The sequence below is a fragment of the Ruditapes philippinarum genome, unplaced genomic scaffold, assembly GCF_026571515.1.
Source record: "Ruditapes philippinarum isolate M1 unplaced genomic scaffold, ASM2657151v2 ctg319_1_1_1_1, whole genome shotgun sequence".
Lineage (NCBI taxonomy): Eukaryota > Metazoa > Mollusca > Bivalvia > Venerida > Veneridae > Ruditapes > Ruditapes philippinarum.
The window spans coordinates 322,176-344,370 of record NW_026857916.1 but is presented as its reverse complement, the minus strand read 5'-3'; the positions used below and the strand labels follow the sequence as shown (position 1 = coordinate 344,370).

Below are 22,195 nucleotides of genomic sequence, written 5' to 3'. Positions count from 1 at the left end.
TTTCCTCAATTAGGCTTTACTTTTTGCACAATTCTGTGTTATAAATAAGACTATACTTGTTTTTTAGATGTTATTGTGATAAAGGATGGAATCACACTCATACTAATGATCCATGTGACAAGGACATAGACGAATGTAAACTATATCCGAATATATGTAAGAATGGTGGCAGCTGCAGCAACACTAATGGTTCATACATATGTAATTGTATTGGACAATGGGAAGGTGAAAACTGCACATATTATAATTCATGCAGATCAAATCCTTGTGCAAATCAGGGAGAATGTGCAAAAACAGGAAATGATACCGACAGAACGTATAAATGTACATGTCAACTTGGTTATAAAGGTAAAAACTGCACTTTGGACGTTGATGAGTGCTCTCTTAACACAACTAGTATATGCGTACATGGAAATTGCTCCAATAGTATTGGTTCGTACAAATGCACATGCGAAATTGGATGGACAAGCAAAAGTTGTAACAAAACTTTAAATAAAACGACAACAAATACAACTGAAACAACAAATGACAGCAGTCTTGCAATGAAAGAAACAAAAGACGGATTGCCAATTATTGTTGGAGCAAGTGTTGGCGGGGTTACTATTGCAGTTGCAGTTGTTGGTATATACCTATACAAAAGGTAACATTTAACTAATCATTGCCTTATCTTCAAAAATGTTCTTTAAAATATGTTCATGATAAGTTCATTTGCATTGTTAAATACACTACAGTATTAATGTTTAAGTATCACTAATTAATATGTAAAAACTAACTAGCAAAGGTACAATAAATAAATTGTTATGAATGGTTAAAATGATTGCAAATGAATACGCAATTACTTACCATTTACATTTCATTGGTTCATGAACTCAGAGTTAAAGAACCAGCGTTGCTTTATTTCAGTGGATAATTTATTAATTATATTAATAAAAAATGAAATTTGAAATCAAAATACTTTTATTGATAAGGAAGTGGTGAGATAGTCAACAACATCGGATGTTATGTGACAGAGGCTATGCCTTGTCAATCATCTTGCTGTAAATAAATCTTGTGTCTATGTAAAACACACTTACTTTTTTCTTTAAGAAATAAAAGTGAATGTATCAATTATAAGCGAAATCTTAAAGATTTTACGTTTGAGAGGAGAAACCTTTCCTTTTAAAAGCAGTTAGAAGAAAGTGCACATTGACTTTTATATTGTACTGTATATACTATTAAGTACAATTATCTTATTTAATACTCTTATTATATTAATGTTTGCATAGTTTTTAATTTTGTTATTATTGTATATATTGTACATATAAAAGAATTGAAAATTTATCTCAGAATTGAAATTGATAAATGGTCTGAGTTTTTTTCTTATCATTATTTAGGAAACGAGCAAGGATTGCCTCGGAAGATATAGCAGGAGACACTGGAAGAAATGAAAAGTTTAACATCAAGCGAATTTCCAAAACCGATCGTGTTGCACCGGAGAGCACCACTGAATTGAATGCATTCAATTCTGAAGATTGAAACCATGTCAAACCGATACTTTTACGCCTGAGATATATTGCACTTTAAATTGTCTCAAGCTCAATGTTCGTGTATCATTTGGACAATAATCATTTATCCATTCATAAATTATACAACTTATGTGTTTATCATTTGAAAAATTAGATACTAGTTTAAATTGTTTTAACAGGTTTTCATAGGCATTTATTGAGTACATCTAATTTCATATACATGTATGAATGTATGTTCATCTTTTAGGTGTATTTCACATAGTATCTTTTTGATCATTAAATGTATATTTTGTCATAAACTTTAAAGAATGCATGTTTTTATACTTTTAAAGAGAGTATTTTACGAACTAATTCATACATTTAGGTTACTCCTCATTTGTTATAGCATATTTTAAGCACCAATTTAAATACATCGGTATTTTAATTACATTTCAAAAATCAATTAATAATATTTATTCATTCTTTCACTGAAAAATTTCTCTTATACAGCATTACTTTCTTCACAATTTCGCATAAGTGAATTCACTTGTTTTTTTTATATTTCATACGACATCATGTGTGTTTTTTTCTTTATACATGTTGTCCTTTCAATTTCGAATTTTGCAATACATACAGAACAAAACGTCGAGTTTCAGGCCCAATACCCGTTCATCATGTGAACAAGAATCATTAATAAATTATATAACTTGTGTGTTCATCATCAAAAAATGAGATACTATTTTGAATTGTTTCAAAAGAACGTTCATAGGCTTTTATTGAGTACATCAAATATCATATATTTATTTTTACAAAATATATATTTCGCACCGTCTCATCGGCATCATTTAATGTATATTGTTTTTTTTTTACTGTTAAGAAAATGCATGTTTGTTTTCGTACTTTTCACGATTTACATAACAAAAGATGTAGTTCATACATTTAAGCTACCCCTCGCTTGTTATGACATATGTAAACTACTAATTCATATACATCGGCATTTTACTTACATGTAAAAAATTGCAAATCATTTTATGTCATTAAAGGCACATTAAGCCTCGGAAATCCATATTTTTCTTTAGGAATGTCAAAAATATGTTTTATAAATGAGCCGCGTCATGACAAAACCAACGTTATGCGTTTGCGACCAGCATGGATCCAGACCAGCCTGCGCATCCGCGCTAACAAACCCTATTACAAGAGAAACTGATAGCGAACAACATGGATCCTGATGAATAATTAAGAAGGGATAAGACATGGTTTATATAACCCAGGAAAATCATTGCACCTGATCAGTAGATGACATCTAATAGTTTCGAGGTCATTGGGTCAAAAATCAGGGTAATAGTGACGCTAACTGTTAAATTATTGACCAGTCAATAAGTTGTATAAATGGCACTTTTACAGGCTGGTGAAGAAGGGACATCCTTGTACTAAAGCACATGTCTAGTTAGGGAAATTCATATAAATGGTGTAATCTGATTGGTTATTTATCTCGTGGCCACGTCTTAGCTATCTCGTGGCTTGGACATAGTAATTCGTGGCCACGAGATACTATGTCGTGGCCATGACTTAGCTATCTTGTGGCCACGAATTAGCATCTCGTGGCCCCGACTTAGTAACTCGTGGCCATGACATAGTATCTCGTGGCCACGACTTAGCTATCTCGTGCCCACGACTAAGTAACTCGTGGCCACGACATAGTATCTCGTGGCCATGACTTAGCTATCTCGTGGCTACGAATTAGTATCTCGTGGCCACGACATAGTAACTCGTGGCCACGACTTAGCTATCTCGTGGAATCTCGTATAAACGTTGCAAGGAAAATTTTTCAATCAATATTTATAATTCGTATTAGCTCGATTTGCCGACTGCTTGAATGTTTTGTTGCAGGAAGTCACAAAAAATGTATTCTATTTGAAATTAATTTTTGATTAGTATGCCAAATAATCGGCCAGGTTTTCGTTTCGACTGTCTCTGGAATAATTCGGATATCGGCTGCAATGATTTATCAGTTCAATGATAGTTTCAGAAATAAGGTGAGTACTTTATTGGGTCATAATGTTTTAAATTTTTAAGATTTCAAGTGTCATTCAGCACCGATATAAAACTAACAATTATTGAAGCACATTATTGCCATCATTATTAACTTTTTGCCTTACTTTATTAAATAAGTATCGGGTTTTTACATTTCTCTTTCACGCTGTTGTCTCAAGTGATCTCGATATCCATAGCAACATCAGATCGTATGGGTGTGACTGGTGCTTTGTAGACAATGCTCCTAGTCCACATAAAGTCATGACCAAGTAAAGATATATTAACAAAGATACTTCTCTAATTATCACAATGGACCGACTTCCCGTTGTCACAACCACTGCTCAAGAAGATTTGTCATTGCTGGGCTTATTTGATTTTGATGTTTTTGGATTAGTTTAATGACATTTTTTGACTTCCATGAGAATGTGTTCATATTCGTGACCAGTAGTTAATCCGTGTTTCAACACTATAACAAGTGCTTTCATTCAATCATCCGATTTCTGTTTAAATTGCTATTAGAAATGATATAATACACACTTGATGAGGTCAACCTATTTATAATGATAATCTTTGAAAATATTTGTATGAGATGTTTAGTTATTTAGTTCAAAATATCATTTATTTCAAGACCATATCATTATTATAAAAACTGATTTTTGAAACAGTAACATATCTTATCATTCTCAAATGTATTCCGTTTTTTTCTGTCGCTGCTATACTGATAAAAGAAATTTTGATAAGACTTACTTAAGGCTGAGATAATGTTTACGGTTATCATTTAATATGTTAACGAGTATTCTTGAGATGAAAAGTTGTATACAAAGAAATCACAATATTCATAACATAAATACGGTACATATATTTTAATACATTGTCATTTGTACGATAGGAGGGGAAGACAATATAAAAAATGTTATTAAATTATACAACCTTAGATTTAAAAAATATTGACAAATATTAAAAAGTAACATTTAATGAAACACTGTTCTTGCAATTTCTTTTTTTCTTCTAAGGAAGGGATTCATCTTTTATTAAAATAATAAATAGCTCATTTCTGAAATGATGACTTTGTAATCGTGTAATATGAATATACTCGGTTTGCGTTCTGTTTCTATAAGATATCAGTTTGACATACTCCTCATGTCTTAATGTTTTGTGAAGACAAGACAATATAATATTCCTTTTAAATTCATATGCTTTTTCTTTAGGTGCCCTCTATAAAATGACACTCAGTGGTGAATATAAAATGCGTCATTCTCAAGTCATAGATAATCATTCAATTATTCAAATTGTCAGTAATACAAAAAACGAATATTCAAATGGTCAATAATAATACAGTCAAATCTTAAACACCTTAAATTAGCCAATTTATCGATGATGTATTAACTAGTTATTGTCAAAAACACTTCGAGTGGGTCAAGCAATTCAAATGGTATGATATTCTAAAGTCATGCTAAATGCTAAGGCGAATTTAAATGGTATACGTAAAAAATATAAATGAAATTTAAACACTAACCATTTGTGACATGAGTATATTTAGGGATTTAGGGATCACGTGCTTAATGAAAAACTTACCAAGGTCGCTACAATAAATAATCTATGTATTACAACAGAAACGCATTCTTTGGTAAAAAATAACAATGTCTTCAAAAGAGTTTTAAAAGCACACAGCTGCAACCCTTAATGAAGGTTATTGTCACGAAACTTATGTTCAAACAGACCAGCCTTTGATAACATTTTCTTGTTGCAACACGTATCAGAAGATAAGTTGTTATGTCAATGTGACAAATATAATGTGTGACATTTAATAAATAACTATTCTAACTTCAAATTAGGTGAAGTTTAATCATAACGTGATCCTTGAATGTATATTATTGAAAACGGTGTTCATGGAGACAACTTCTTTGAAGCGCGTGTCGTAATAATCAAGGGGATTAATACCCATCAAATTATGGGAAAGAAAATAAGACTATTCAAATAATACGTGTATATTTAAATCTATAACTGTGAGTATTTGATTTCAGTATGTTGAAACTGATTACTTCATTTTAATCTCATATAAAGACAATTTAAATGATTACTGTTACAGTAACAATGAAAACAATCCCCTTTGTCTCACTTAAACTGTCGTTATCATTGTACTTGAAGTGATTTATCACCATTCAATACTTCAAACTTGATTAAAGTGACAGGTTTCAAAACAATTAAATAAATCTTGACCTTTGAAATTGGTGATGTAGGTAGAACAGAAAGGGTATGAAGGATATACACAGACGCACGAATACAATTTTGACTTGGTATTTTAATAATGTTGAAGATGATTTCGCTTTTGGTATTTGTTTTCATATTGCAGATACAGACAATAATTTCAATTGACTCGGTAAGTTTTACAGTTATAATAATTTGAAAAAAAGAGAAAATTATTTTAACGAGATATAGAATAAATAATTCATTATATTTTTGTTTCAATATAGTGCATACACTAAAGTGTTATGTGCTTGTTTTTGTTTTTGTTTTGTTTTGTTGTTTGTGGGTATTTTTCCATGAGAATCAATGTATTGGATTTTGTTGATCAAGACATTTTCATTCGATTGAAATTAATCTGTTAGAAATATTTTATATCTTATCAAACCAATATAATATTTTATATGTCATCAATCACATTTTGTTTAGAAATTGCTTATTTTATTTCCTTACCAGATTAAGATTTGAAAACCCCGTTTGCTTTTACAATGGACAGGACATGAAATGCATGTACACATGGTTCAAGCAAGCGAAATGGTTGCAAACTTGACAAAACGGCACCTATTCATGAATATTTATAAGGCTCGCGCGTATCTCCAAGAAAGTTGGTTTGTATGTTATTTTGAATTTTTCGAATATGCCCATTCATAAAGGCAATTTTATGATACAATAGGTTAAGGTGTCAGTTTCCTAATTTGACGAAGCTATTGAACATATAAACTTGTAAAGAACATATTTTGAAATTTGACAGGCGACTATCCTGGTCGTTTTTTTCCAACTCATTTATTCAAATACAAAACAAAATATGTTTCTGTCAATACTGTAAAAATATTTCATTTTGTAATGCCCAAATAATGTTTCAATAAACAAACATGTTTTGTTCAAGCGGATTTCACATTACAAGTTTATAGATACATTGTGCATATCTTCAATAATTTCATCAAATTAGAATTTAGGATCCTGAAACCTACAACCAAGTGTTTAATAAACATTGCCTTTATAAGTGGTCATATTTGAAAAATTCAAAATAACATACAAACGAATTTTACATGCGGGCGTATGCAAGCATTTTAAGTCCTGTCGTTGGTTTCCTGTACAAAGGTCATACTGACCAAAAATTGGAAAAGAAAATTCTAAAAATCGATATCAAAGCACTGAAAGAGCTTCAAGAGCGATTGTGTCTCAGGACACAGCACCATATATGTTGACTGCCTAGCTGAAAAATATACAGTAACTGCAGTATAACTAGAGGTTCTTTGTATCATAAATTAAGAATTTATGAATTAAATACCGGGCAGCTATTTATATTATATTATTTTTGGCATTATTTCAAACAGGCATTTTTTAAATTCTCATTTTCATGGTTATCAAACGACCTTAGGTTTCTTTTAGTCACAAATATCTCATACACTCTCCATTAGAGTCATTGTAAATTACAATCTATTTAGCTTTATAAATGACACTTTTAATTTCAAATAGACATAAAAATGAAATAAAAGCCCTTTATCCTTTACAAATGGAAAAAAGGAAAAACAACATTAAAAGCACTTTCGTTTATAGACATCCATAGTTGGGAAAGGTATTCAAATTATAAATTAACATACAAATAAATGAATGTTAATTTACGGATAGCATACAGTCAATTTAAATGTTTCAAATACAAACATTTAACCCTTCTGAGTGTTTTTGGTAGTTTAGCAAATATAACATTTGTAGGAGTTTACTTGTTAATGCTATATGCAAATTATGTTAACTCTCGGCATTGTCGTTCCACAAAAGAAGACTTAAATGTATTTTTCTAACCAATGTATATAAACTAAGTGACCCAATTGGCACGGTCAAATTTCATTTCAAGGAGCATGATTTAATAACTTTTTGTATAACACCACAAGTTGATGATAAATGCTACATATCTAAGCTTTAGGCATTGCAGATCACGACGGGGAGAAACCTTTTAAGACGTTTTTACAATATAAGTCTATATAAACTAAGTGACCAAAGGTCCGAACCAAATTTTGACCCCAGAGACATGATTCACATGACATTCGTAAAGGTCCACTTGGCAATGCTACATGCTAAATATCTTATTTCTGGGCATTGCAGTTTCCTAAATAAAGACTTAAATGTGTTTCCTATATAAGCCTTTCAACTAAGTGAGCTCTAGGGTGGGCCCATTTTAACCCCTTGTGCATGATTTATATATATATTTTGTAGAGGGCTTTAAGGCGATACTACATGCCTAATCTAAAGTACAGACATTGCAGATTCTGACTGAGGTGGAGCCTTATTTTAGAAATTTATTTTACTATACAAGAATATAATCTTAATGACCCTATGGGCGGGAACAATTTTGACCGTAGGGGTATGATTTATAAATTTTTTGAAGAGATCCATTTGGCATTGCCAATTATCTAGGCTCCGACATTGCAGTAAATAAGTGTATTTTCATGTAATCGAAGTGGCCCTTAGAGCGGGGTCATTTTTTTTTTATCTCAGGGGCCTGATTTATAAAACTTTTGTGATGCTACATGCCTAAGCTCTAGGCATTGTAGTTGCTGAGTAGTAGATTTAAAGTATATTTGAGCTTCGATAACGGATTAAAACTTTTTATGTAACTTTGTAAGGATCATTCCTGTGAAGTTTGGTAAGAACCGAGCGAGAAGTTTGATAGAAAGAAATTGTTGACAACGACATACGACGAACGACAAACAATGCTATTATAAAAAAAGCTCACCATAGGTGAGCTAAAACAACAACAAAACCCCATATTATTTTTCATAATCAGACAAAAGAAACAAGCCACTGTGACAGTCACTTTTGTACAAATTTAACAAGATGCACGTATACAAACAAGTCAGGTGATTGTCTTTGCAAGCAGGTAAGATATATTTTTTAAAGTTAATTTCTCATTCTTTACTGCAACAAAGGTTTCGTCATTCTATTCTATTATATCCTATTCAATGTAATTCATATGTTTGTATTGCTGCTGTTCAGCTCTTTTTGACTTCAATTTATTAACAATTTGCTTGATCTTACAGGGAAACGCTCACTATCATATTTTTCTAGACCTTGTTAATAGTAAATTAGAATAATAATTGTATCTTGCTCGACAAGTGTAGGTGTATGCTGCCCGTTCTATTTTTCAAATTTTCTTCTGACGACTAATCAGTGCTTGTCGGCTTTACTATCATGGATCCCCTTAAATTTTATCTATTTAGTTTCGCAAATATTTGCAATAGGTCATTTTGAAGGATTCTGTGACTGACGATTGTTCTCTTTCACCTTGATTTTTTACTACATTTAGTGGTCCTATACCTAGATTTTAGGCGAATATGCAATCTTTAGTTTAATCAAGTAATTTGATATTTTTATAAATAAGAAAACCAAAACGTTACAATTATTGATTATATATATATATATATATATATATATATATATATATATATATATATATTATATATATATATATATATATATATAATATATATATATATATATATATATATTTATATTTATTTTAATTTATTCATAACTAGTATTTGATAATACGAACATATTTTTGCTATTTGTAAAATAAGAGACAGTTCGTCCTCAAATTCATTCGAACGAACATTATGCAATTCGCACCAATATTTAAATGGACATTTCTCGGCATATATCTCTTGAATTCAATTAAGTTTACGAATCATTTCAATTTTTCTTGTTATCCAATTTATTTTGCTTCGACTAGGCGTTTTAATCATTGTCGCAACAGACAAACATTTCAGACTTTCAGACACATAACATGAACATGGAAAAAAATTGATTAGTGCTTCGGATATTCAACTATAAAAGAGAACGATTTACAATTCAGATTTTGAACATTACCTGTGACTGTTCACATCATTTTGCGGCGTTTTTTGATATGCAGCATCATCATTTAACTTATTTTTGTCTTGTATAGTGCTAAACCGATGTTATTGGGCGTGGTAGGTAGCCTGTACTTTCCACTTTCGCCCGTGCTCAATGAATTTAAGCCTGCAACATCTTTAATTCTATCCGAATAACAAAATATACTTGAACTTAAACTCTGTCGAATCTCCACTTTTTAAAACCATCAACTTTAGCAATTATTTTGTTTACATTTGTGATTAAGTAGTCAGAACTATTCAGGGATATATGAAAAAGTATACGATAGTCTTAGTAAGGGTTTCGTTGTACATTTCATTTTTAAAATAACATATTAGTACAGACGGCATCAGAAGTAAAGTAAAGAAAACAATTTTTTTGTAAATGTTTGTAAATCTTAACAGTATAATATAAAAAAACAAAGAATGCATATGCTGCTATGTTGCACCAGAAGGAAGAAGAGGTTGCTGCGTTAATAAGCCGGAGATTTAAAGTATTTTTGCTTTGACTAATGTGAGAATGAGAGAGTTGATTGGAAGCTGCTGAATTTGAAAATGAGGTCTAAAACAGAGAGTTTAAAAATTTACAAATGCATCAACAGCGAATAAAGCAACAGTGCTAAAGATACAGAAAGCAACTATCCTAAGGAAATAACGAAAATATCAGTGAGCATTTTGAGTAGCAATCGGAAAAGGAAACCGCTTTAAGCAAAGCTTTATAAAATCTTTAACTGCTGAAGTCCTGTTGCGCAGAACCTGCCGTCGATGGGTTGCAATGAAATTCGCGTCAAACCACTTGCTTCATTATTTAGCAACTTATTCCATACAGTAAAATAATGTGAAAAAAGAAATGACAAGGTTCTATGGTCCATTAAGTCTTAGGGGGATACCATTAAGCCTGCACAGGCAAACAAGTTAATTTTTTATCAGTAATAATACAAACCTTTCATCTCGAAAATACTTACGAAAATATTATTTCATAAGTACATCACCTTCATTTAGAAAAAAATAATTAATCATGCTGAAATTAATAATTAGAAAATAAACATAAAGGAATTTGGTTAAATTATAATTTGTTTTGTTAAATCCTTAATCAGTTCTTAAAGAAAAAAGCATCCAAGAACAGGAAACGAAAGTAATTCATTGTGGTTTTACCTTACTGCATCCGGTAATGCACACACATTTATGCCAACAATGTCGCCATAAATGATATCAGGAAATGTTTATTATTTCAAAGGATGTATCTTGAAGTACATATTTTTAAAAATAAAAATGTTGCGCTATTTTTGTGTCAATGCATGTTTAACAGCATAAGTAACTGACCTCAATTGAAATAAAGAGTAAGTGTGCCTACTATTGACATAAATGTATTTTTAAGACTTTAACAGTTTAAATAACACATACAAATAATCTTACAATAATTTATTTCTATTTTCAATGTAAGTCTGTTTTCAAAGGTAATATAATACTAGATATAGTACTTGCTTAATAAATTCAATATAAAAAGAAAGTCATGTAAGACCAACAAATTGCTTCAAATAAGATGATATGGTTTCCATTTGTAAAACAAAATGAGGGGTAATATGACAAAATATAAATTTGTTTAATTAAAAATTTTCCCAATTTTGTCCTTTTTTAGGGCCCCAAGTAATTTATTCAGTTGACAACCTTAAAATTCCCTTGGGTATATATTTCGTTTTTGAAACCTTTTTTTAATGTTATTTTCCCCTTCTAAGGGCCCCCGTGAAAAAGACTTTTATGATTAAAATGATCCTCTGTGGGTACAAAAAGATCCATGTCTTAAACCAAAGGTTTTTGTAAAAACCGCCGGAAGTTACAGGGAAATTTGAGATGATAAATTTGTGCTTCTTTTATTTTTTGGTGTAAACTATGAAAATTTAAATTTTTACAGAATAAACGAAAATTTCCTTGTTTAAAAAAGGGGTTTAAAATCCCCCCCCCCTTAATTAAGGTGAAAAAATTTTTTTAAAAAAGTTTAAAAAGTAGTAATTTAATAATTGTTTCCAGAGTGATTTCTAAAATGTTTTATGTAGAAATTGTAGTACCATATAGTAAAGGTTAAAATTTATTAGTACGCATTTACAAAATTAAATTGGTCAGGTAAATACGTACTAATTAATTTTTACCAGCTTAGTGTTTTAAATTATTTTTATAAACTGTGGATTAACTAGACTGATTAACAGTTTACCGATTTATCAAAATAAATGTGTTACGATTCATTTGAAAAACTGCAATCCTATTTTCAAACACTAATATTTAATTATTGTTATCTATGCTACAGTCAAGTTATTTTAACGTTTGACATTGATTCTTATGGCGTGATCTTATACGTGTACAACGCTTATAACCAAACGACTTTTTCTTCATAATGTTATTAATTAAATGACTTATTTTTGTTACATATTGATTGACGTAATGTGTCTATGTAAATGAATTTGGGAAGTTAAATATCTACTTGCTTCATTCATTTAATTAAAAGGTGTAACTGTCTCAACTCTTGGACAGGAGATCATTGTCAACATAATCTTACAAGCAAACCGGAGTGTTTACCTGGATATAGCGGATTTCTATGTAACATTGCTTTATGTGATCATGGTTACGCTTTAAACAGTAGTGGCACAAATAAGAATTTTACGTGAGTTATAATTTTGTTTTCTCTCTAACCCCCAGCCCCCTTCCCCCCCCCCGAAATTCACATTTTTAGTTTTAAATGCAGTAAAACGTGTAAAATTATATTCTTTATATTCTAACTGGTATTCGTATTTCGCAAATAATAATTTTAATTCAGTACATAAATTTAGTAGTATCTATATTCAGATAACAGGTTTTGTCTAAAATGTTCTAAAGACATTAAATTATTACTTTTATGCATTGTTATTCTTGTTGCTAAATGGGATTTATTTCAATTTCATTATTGTCTATATCAATGTATATTTAATTCTCCAGGAAAAATCGAGGTACCTTTGTCAAATAATATACATGTACATGTATGTATCAGATTTTAAGACAAAGTCAATTTGAATGGAATTTTATATCTCCATTTACACATTTCTGTGCTTCAAGTTTGATATTGTATGCATTATGTAAACGTTTTTTATTAAAAGAAATTAACTACATTTTTATTCAAAAGTTTCCTATGAAAAGGTTAGTAATTCTCACTGAACATCTTCAGTATTTGTTAAACATTCCAGTATCATTCATGAAAACTCTTGTTTGATGCACCTTACATAATCTCTAACAATATAGCCTGTAGTGTTTTACTGATTCGTTTCTATTGCTCTTGAGGGATTTTCCTTCCTCCTGTTATTCAAACAGAAGAAATGACATCTGCGTATCTTAAAAGTGACATTGTTATAATTGTTGCGCAAGGTAAGGAATGTTTTTAATGTGTGTTATTTTCCAGATGTTACTGTGATAAAGGATGGACTCACACACATAATGACGACCCATGCGACAAGGACATAGACGAATGTGAACTAGATAAGAATATATGCAAGAATGGTGGAAACTGTAGCAATACTAATGGTTCGTATATTTGTAATTGTATTGAACCATGGGAAGGTGAAAACTGCACGCATTATAATTCATGCAGATTAAATCCTTGTGAAAATCAAGGAAAATGTTCAAAAACAGGAAATGATAACGACAGAACGTATAAATGTGCATGTCAACTTGGTTATAAAGGTGAGAACTGCACTTCGGACGTTGATGAATGCATTCTAAACACATCATGTGTACATGGAATTTGCTCTAATAGTTATGGTTCGTACAACTGTACATGCGAAACTGGATGGACAAGCAAAACTTGTAACGAAACTTTAGACATTACTGTCACGATTGAACAAACAACCAAGGTCAGACCAGAAATAACAACTACTGAAATTTATAGACCTTCGTCTAAAATAACCCGTGAAACAACATACAATCAAACTGCGATTACCAAACCGACAACAAAAAAGACGACGGTAGAAAAAGGAAATACAACGGGTGCAGCACCAAATGACACGACTGAACAAACAACCATGGTCAGTCCAGAATTAACAACTACTAAAATGTATAGATCTTCGTCTAAAATAACCCGTGGAAAAACATACAATCAAACTGCGATTAACAAAACGACAGCAAAAAAGACGACGGTAACAAAAGGAAATACAGCGGATCCAGCAACAAATGACACGACTGAACTACCAACCAAGGTCAGACCAGAATTAACAAATACTGAAATGTATAGATCTTCGTCTAAAATAACCCATGGAATCAAGTACGAAACATACAAACAAACTGTGGTTACCAAAACGACGACAAAAAAGACGACGGTAAAAACAACAAATACAACGGAAACAACAAATGACAGCAGTCTCGCAATGAAAGAAACAAAAGATGGATTGCCAATTATTGTTGGAGCAAGTGTTGGCGGGGTTATTATTGCAATTGCAGTTGTTATTGGTATCTACCTTTACAAAAGGTAACATTTAACTGACTATTTCTCTCATCTTCACAAGTGTTCTTTACAATGTGTTCATGATAGTTTCATTGACAATTGTTCAATACGCAGTATAAATGATCTAGTATTACTGTTTAATATGTATATATCAACAACAGAACAATAAACAAGGTATGTACTAATCCCTGTGTACATTATAGTTAAAATCTTATCTGACCATTTACATTTCATTGTTTCTACTAGATATAATATGCTCATCATTGATTTAAATATTGTAATCACAGAAAAAAAAAACAATGTATTGGAAGCTGCGTTTCAAGCAAGTTTTTAATGACACTATATATTCGTATTGTGACCGCCTAAAATGTGGAGGATTTTTTACATAACATATACATGTATACACTCTGTCAAGTCAAACCATGTTTATTTTATATGTACAAAAAGACTGTGTAGAAATCATCAGTGTTTCTAATAACAAATTTGAGCATAGTATATCTTTAAAGAACAACAATTGCTAAATTTCAGGGGATGATTGCTTATATTATCTTTATGTATAAAAAATTGAAATCAAAATATTGTTGATTAATAAGGAAGTGTGAGATAATCGACAGCCTCGGATGTTATGTGACAAAGATCATGTCTTGTCAATTATCTTGATATGTCTACGTAAAAGCTCACTTATTTTCTTATTTAAGAAATAAAAGTGAATGTATCAATTATAAGCGAAATGTTATTGCGTGTGAAAGGTGAATCATTATTCTATATAAGTTAATGTACAGAGTAACCGAGGTAACTTTCTACTTTCTTTATTCAATTTAAGTAGATTTAACGTTTGAGATGAGACAACCTTTCCTTTTTAATAGTGATTTGAAAAAAGGTCCCCATTACCTTTTATATTGTACTGTTCTACAGTATATTCTATAAATATCTTTATCTGATTATTCTATTATTGTTTACGTAGCAGTTATTGTATCCATTGTACATAAAAGAGAATTAAAGAAATATCTCAGAATCTAAATCGATAAATGGTCTGAGTTTTTTTGTTATCATTATTTAGGAAACGAGCAAGGATTGCCTCAGAAGATATAGCAGGAGACACCGGAAGGAATGAAAAGTTTAACAACGAGCGAATTTCCAAAACCGAACGTGTTGCACCGAAGAGCACCACTGAATTGAATGCATTCACTTCTGATAATTGAAACCATGTCAAACCGATACTTTTAAGCCTGAGATATAGTGTACTTAAAATTGTCTCAAGCTCAATGCACGTGTATCATTTGGACAAGAATCATTTATCCATTCATAAATTATACAACTTATGTGTTTATCATTTGAAAAATGAGATACTAGTTTAAATTGTTTCAACAGGTTTTCATAGGCATTTATTAAGTACATTTAATGTCATATACATGTATGTATGTTCATCTTTAATTTTTATTTCACACCGTATTCTTGGCATCATTTAATTATATGGCGTAAGAAAATCATATTTGTTTTTTTCGTACTTTAAAACATTTAATATTACACAAAGTGTAAAAGGAGTATTTTCAAAGTATGTCATATATTTATTTAAGTTACTCCTCGCTTGTTTTGACATATGTAAACTACTGATTCATATACATCCATTCGGCATTTTATTTACATTTAAATTAATATCATTAAAGGCACGTTATGCCTAAGAAATTCATGTTTTCCTTTTTCTTTAGGCATGTCAAAAAAAAATTGTTAAATAACGGATTTAGAGCATGTTTGATGTTGAGCAACTGAAGAAAATAGCACTGAATATACAGTGATGTGCCGTAAAAGAAGTAAACAAAGAAGTATTTTGACTACTATTAAAAATATACAAAATACTAAGTCAATAAAATTATATCAATTGCTAACAGAGCGAAAGAAGTAAATGATAGTTAATATATATTATATATATTTTTATGAGTATGAGTATAAATGTAACTAGATGCAATTGTAACAAGATACAAAAATTAAAATGTTTTTTCAGAAATAAAAATGATAGCATAATGGACCTTCAATGTATATTCATTCATTCACTGTATATTTTTTCTTATATACCATTTCTTCCTTTCGCAATTTAACAAAAGCAAAATTCATTTGTTTTCTTATTTCACACGACATCACATGCGTTTTTATATCCATTTTACATGTTGTCCGTTCAATTTCAATTTCGCAATAAATACAGAACAAAAGTTTTTTTGATACTTTTTTAGAAGAAAGAGTTTTCATATTTGTTTAAAATTGCAGCTCAAATAATGTAATTAATTTAAAGATTTTGTAGATATACTGATTTTTTTCAAAAACTTGGGCATAATATCCCACTTTCGTTGTACAATGTATTTCAAGTAATTCTAGAACGCAAACCTTGTATTGAAAGAGGAATTTTTTATATATACCAATACATATCAGTAAAAATCCGCTACAGAAAAGAGACCAGTTTCTATTCCGTGTATTATACAAATGTTGTAGCTGAGAGTGACACAGTTTATTCACTCGAGAATACTACATTACATACCAGTGAAAATGCTATTTTAACAATCAGATATTTTACAAACAAATATTTATCATTCTTGCATTCAATTTACATATATCTTAGGAATTACTTATCCGAATGTATGGTACACAAAATACATAAGGGCAGCCACCGTATTTCAAAAAAAATTATAGAAATGTCGAAGGGACAAATGACGTCACGCTGCAACAGTTTAGGCACCTACTACGGGAATACAGACATCAGGGCATTAGTGAAACAAAGTTATGGACCTGTCAATTCATATGTATATTCTATGAACCATTTGATTGTGTAGACCTTTTATTCGTTCCATGACTGAAAATACAATGTTATGTGGAAATTGCCATAAATGCCATTTTACCAATGCCAATCGGGGCGTTACATACATGTATAAAGAAATATTACATACGTCGCATTGTCAAACCCCATGGATCTTTGTTATATGCATTAAATTTGAAGTGTTTGATAATTATATATCATTAAATATTCGAAATTTTAACAAGGTACGTATATTTAACCGAAAATTATAATTACTTGAAAATTATAAATATTGCAAGGAAAATTGTTCAAACAAATATTTATAAGTCGTATTTGCTCGTTTTGTCGCCTACTTGAATGTTGTTGTTTTTTTGCAGGAAATCACAAAAAAGTATCCTATTTAAAATTAACTTTAATTATTATGTCAAATAATGACCGGGCTTTCGTTTCGAGTGACCCTGTTATAACTTCCAACTTAGCGTATATCGGCTGCAACGATTTATAAGTTCAATGATAGTTTCGGAAATAATGTGAGTACTTTAATGCATCCGTTATATTTGGTCAATGCTCCTAGTCCACATAAAGACATGACCAATATATATAAACAAAGTTACTTCTCTTGACCGTCCCCGTGTCATGTACAACTGTTTCACTGCAAGAAGAGAGTCATTCTGGGGTTATTTGATATGTGTCTTTGGGAAAGCTAACGACATTGTTTTGACTCCTATCATGTGTGTGTTGATAGTTGTGGCCAGTAGTTAATCCGTGTTTTAACACTATAAGTGCTATCACTGGTCCTCAAATTTCTGTTTAAATTGCTATTAGAAATGATATAATACACACCTGAAGAGGTCAACCTGTTTATAATGATAATTTATAAAAAATATTTGTTTGAGATATTTAGTTAAAGCAGCATGCCACCAGATTCACATTCATTTCCATCAAAATTTTGGAATGCATTTAAAAGTAAACTATTGTGAGATGAAAAAAATAAAGCAATTTACATATTGCAATCGGAACTTACAATCCAAGACAATTACCAAAAAGTGGTCAACATATGCAAAAAACAGCCCTTACTGCGTTAGTAACGTAGTAGACATATGGTGATTAAATACTGTACAAGCAGTCTTAAACCGCATATAACATGTAAAATATCACTTGGATCTTGAATGTTTTTACTTTTCTTAAAAGTTTAGTACATTTTTCTCAATATTGATTTTCTTGAAATATTTTTGCTCATCTGGAGGCGTGCAACTTTGATAAGTACAAATTATCATTTATTTCAATAACATCATAATTATAAAAACTGATTTTTGAAACATTAAAATATCTAATTATTCTCAAATAAATTCCGTCTTTTTTCTGTCGCTGCTATTCACACTTAAAGCACTGATAAAGGAAATTAAAAATTTTGATAAGACTAACTTAAGGTTAAGATAATGTTTACGCTTATCATTTAACATGTTAACGTAAATCCTTGAGGTGAAAAGTTGTATACAAAAAATCACAATATTCATAACATATATACGGTACATATGTTTTAATACATTGTCATTTGTACGATAGGACAGGAAGACAATATAAAATTGGTATTAAATTATACAACCTTAGTTTTAAAAACTAATTGGCGAATATAAAAAGTAACATTCAATGTAACACTGTTCTGACAGTTTCTTTTTTTTTCTAACGAGGAAGGGATTCGTCTTCAATTTAAATAATCAAGAGCTCATTTCTAAAATGATGACTTTGTAATCGTGTAATATTATAAATGAATATACTCGTTTTGCGTTCTGTTTCTTTAAACTGTCATTTTGACATATTCCTCGTGCCCCAATGTATTGTGAAAACAAGACAATATTTGGGTTATAATTCATATATTTTTAGGTACCTTCTCAGTGGTGAACATAAAATACGTATTCTTAAGTTATAGATAATCATTTAATTATTCAAATTGTCAGTAATACAATCAAAGCACAGAAGGCGCTGAATTTGTTTGGGTCTCAGAATGTAAGAAAGTGCCACCAATGCTTTCCAGCGTTTTAATTGTAGTAAATTGGCTATAAGACTAAATGCAACACTGATATTTAATCCAATGTTTATTTGACTTGAACAATTTGAGAAAAAAAATGAGTTGCCTTTACTGGGATTTGAATTCCAGACCTCTCGCTTCCTAAGCGAGCGCAAAAACCCTTCAGCCACGGTGAATTTTTATGTGAACGGCCTGAAGAAAAATTAGGGCTTGTAACGACTTTAACTGTTGTTAAACACAGATGTAAATAATCCTGGAGCTTACTTTAAGCATGTGTATTAATAAAGAATCAAAGGTCTGCAAGTTCTGTGGTATTTTCTGATCTTTGCAATCTAAATCGTACTGTATATCTGTATGTATTTTCCTGTATAAGTTTATTTTTATGTATTATAATTCATTTTGCAAGGCACCAGAGTTTGATAAATACGAATTCTGCATAACTAGAGTTGCATCAAAAAATCATTTATGTTCATTTTTTTACGACAGCCACACTTGCATATCATGGCTACTTCCTTAACAAAGACACTTAAAAAAAATTTAAAAAAAAGTTTTCTCGGCTGGGATTTGAACTCCAGACCTCTCACATACTAAGCGAGCGCGTTACCCCTGCACCACGGAGAAGTTATACTAACAACGTCTGAATAACATCAAGTCATTCTAGATTTAGAACTTCCATTGCATTCCGGGTTTGTAATCCTTATTAATTTCGGGGTTTTTTGTTCAGGATAAACCTGTTGTTTAAAATTGAAGTAAATAATTTAGCGAAAATTTTCTCGCCCAAACAGTCCGACATGTAGAATCTATATATTCCACTACTCGGTTTGTGTAGTATTCGGTAATCGACATCGCTAAAAATAGTATTTTCATTGATAAAATCATATTCATCCGCGTAATTTGTGATTGTGCATTTATTGACAATTCTATAAGCCAACGCTATTTTTAAACTTTGAATTCGTTGTAATTTGTTGGATACTTGTAACAAAATAAAAATATTTCTTTCTTTTAAATCGCTAGTTTTAAGCTGTTTTGAGAACTACTTGTTGTTAGGTTTGTCTTAAACTTCTGTGTCAGAGATTGAATGTCCGCTTTGTATTTACTTATTTTCGATCAGAAAATTCAATAAAACAATATTAGAAATCTTCGACCATTCGGAAATTATTTTGCTTGAAAATTAATGCGCCTGTCTTTGACCATCTTTACGCAGTGATCTCCCCTGAATTTTTCGGCGTTAGTGTACATATAAAGGGAAGTAACCGTTTCAAAAAAGTGGACTACTTTCGGCATTTGCAATTAGACTCTGAATTAGACATTAGACTCTATTTCGCTACCATTATTTGTTTGGTCTGACGACCCAAACAAATAAGAACGGGAATATTCAAATTGTCAATAATAAATAATACAGGGAAATCTTAAACTCCTAAAATTAGCCAATTTACTGATGATTTATTAACAAGTTATTGGCAAAAAATCTTCGGGTGGGTCAAGTGTTCATATGGTTTGATAATCTAATGTCAAGTTGATCTTTTATTGCGACATAATGGCGGTATCAATAAGTGTCAAGCCACAAATATAATGGCGCGAGATCCAGGCATAATTTCACAAATGTTTAAATAAAAAAATATTGTTTTCAACGGTTGAAAGAAAGCATTACATTATAATCTGTGCGAATTTATACAATTGAAATTGTGATATCATATATCTTGTCTTAAAGTGGCATAGACCCCATAAAATGTTGCATAGGTCAAATGTGAATAATTTAATATACCTTAATCAAATTCACCTCTTCAGTGTGAATAGTATTGTTTTTATGGCTATTTGAAGGTCATAAAATGATGACATTAAATTTCAAGAATAAGTTTTATTCAGTTGAAGCTCTTGGGGATGCATTTCAGATACCATTACCATCAATAATAAGAATATGATCGAAGTACCAGGACGTGGTTTTTAAAAGCTAGTTTAAAATCTTGTTCATGTGAAAAGAGGTGCAACTTATTCAACAAAAAGTCTCTGTAATTGCAAAACAATTTAAATCGGCGACCAGTGTGGCACAATAAGTACTTATAGGAATATATATTATTACCTGTTTGAAACCAAAGTATTATCCAAACTAGACATTAATATTGTTTCACAGAAACGACAGTGCTCTACAAACTCCGTCCAAGAATTAACTTGAATTTTAAATCGGCCAAAAATTAGACTTTAAGAGTCGAAATATCAGTAAAATGATTATTTAATATTAACAATGTCTTTTTTATCAGAAGGAGCAGTATGAAAATATGTATTAAAACTATTTAGTTAAAATACAAATCCAAATATCACGAAATATTCAATATAGAGTTCGATCTCCGGAAACTTCAAGAAAATTCTCTAACATCCTGTCCGATTACACTTTTGCATCGAGGCACAGTATTTCAGTACGTAATAATTCGTGTTCGTTTAAAGAAAGCGACGGTTTTTCTGATTTGTGTCATTCCTATTTTCTTGTACAGTGCAACCTCCCTACAACAGCCAGCAGCCGGACACTCCAAAGTTGGCTGTTGTGAAGAAGTGGCTTTTGCTCAGACGGTTAAATGTTACGGTTGGAAAATTTTTACTATAGTTTTACTGTTATTGAATTATGAAGGGTGTAGAGACATAACAAAATAGGTGTAGAGACATAACAAAATAGGAATTCAGGGGCATTTCAAGTGGTTATCATCTGTGTATAGGTGTATTCGTTACTGAAAAAATTGTTGATACTGACAGACGAACACATATGTAGTATAGACTTAGGCTTATAACGAATAACACAAAAGTATTTTATAATTATGAAACCTCTAGTCTGGTTCCCAGCGTACTTCATATACATATGAAGGGACAGGTATTCGAGACTACCTCCAAATCTTTCTTTTTAACGTGCATTGCACATATTGTATTATTTATTACAGTCATTGAAACCTAATTATAACCAATCTAGATCATAGTTGTAAAGTCTAGCGTCTTTTATTTTTTCATCGTTCAATATTCGTATTAACAAGATATAAACATAGGACATTGTTAGTACTTATGTATTATTCACATAAGTTGACAATGGCTTTTTTTATGTCTTAACTTTTATCTATGTCCAAAATTAAATCTTTTTTTATTTTAATTCAATGATATTATTATTTGTTAAACCATTATGTTTATCTATGTATATTTATGTTTAAGAAACTGTGGCCAAAAAAATCGTGTGACTGTACAGCGGTCAATAAGCACCTACAAGTACTGAACAGTAGCCTGTGACAAATA

At 30.8% G+C, this 22,195-nt stretch overlaps 2 protein-coding genes across 2 annotated transcripts; both read left to right on the top strand.

Annotated features, from left to right (window-relative positions):
- Window positions 1–67: 67 nt before the first annotated feature.
- On the top strand, window positions 68–2,316 carry LOC132751524 (neurogenic locus notch homolog protein 1-like; the record flags this gene model as incomplete). The annotated part of the gene is made up of 2 exons (XM_060741709.1): window positions 68–640; window positions 1,374–2,316. Coding segments are annotated over 2 exons (715 nt in total), but the record flags the coding sequence as incomplete, so codon positions are not given.
- Window positions 2,317–12,117: 9,801 nt separating this feature from the next.
- Window positions 12,118–15,560, top strand: LOC132751523 (sushi, nidogen and EGF-like domain-containing protein 1; the record flags this gene model as incomplete). Its single annotated transcript, XM_060741708.1, has 3 exons — window positions 12,118–12,305; window positions 13,074–14,135; window positions 15,172–15,560. Coding segments are annotated over 3 exons (1,392 nt in total), but the record flags the coding sequence as incomplete, so codon positions are not given.
- Between the last annotated feature and the right edge of the window lie 6,635 nt (window positions 15,561–22,195).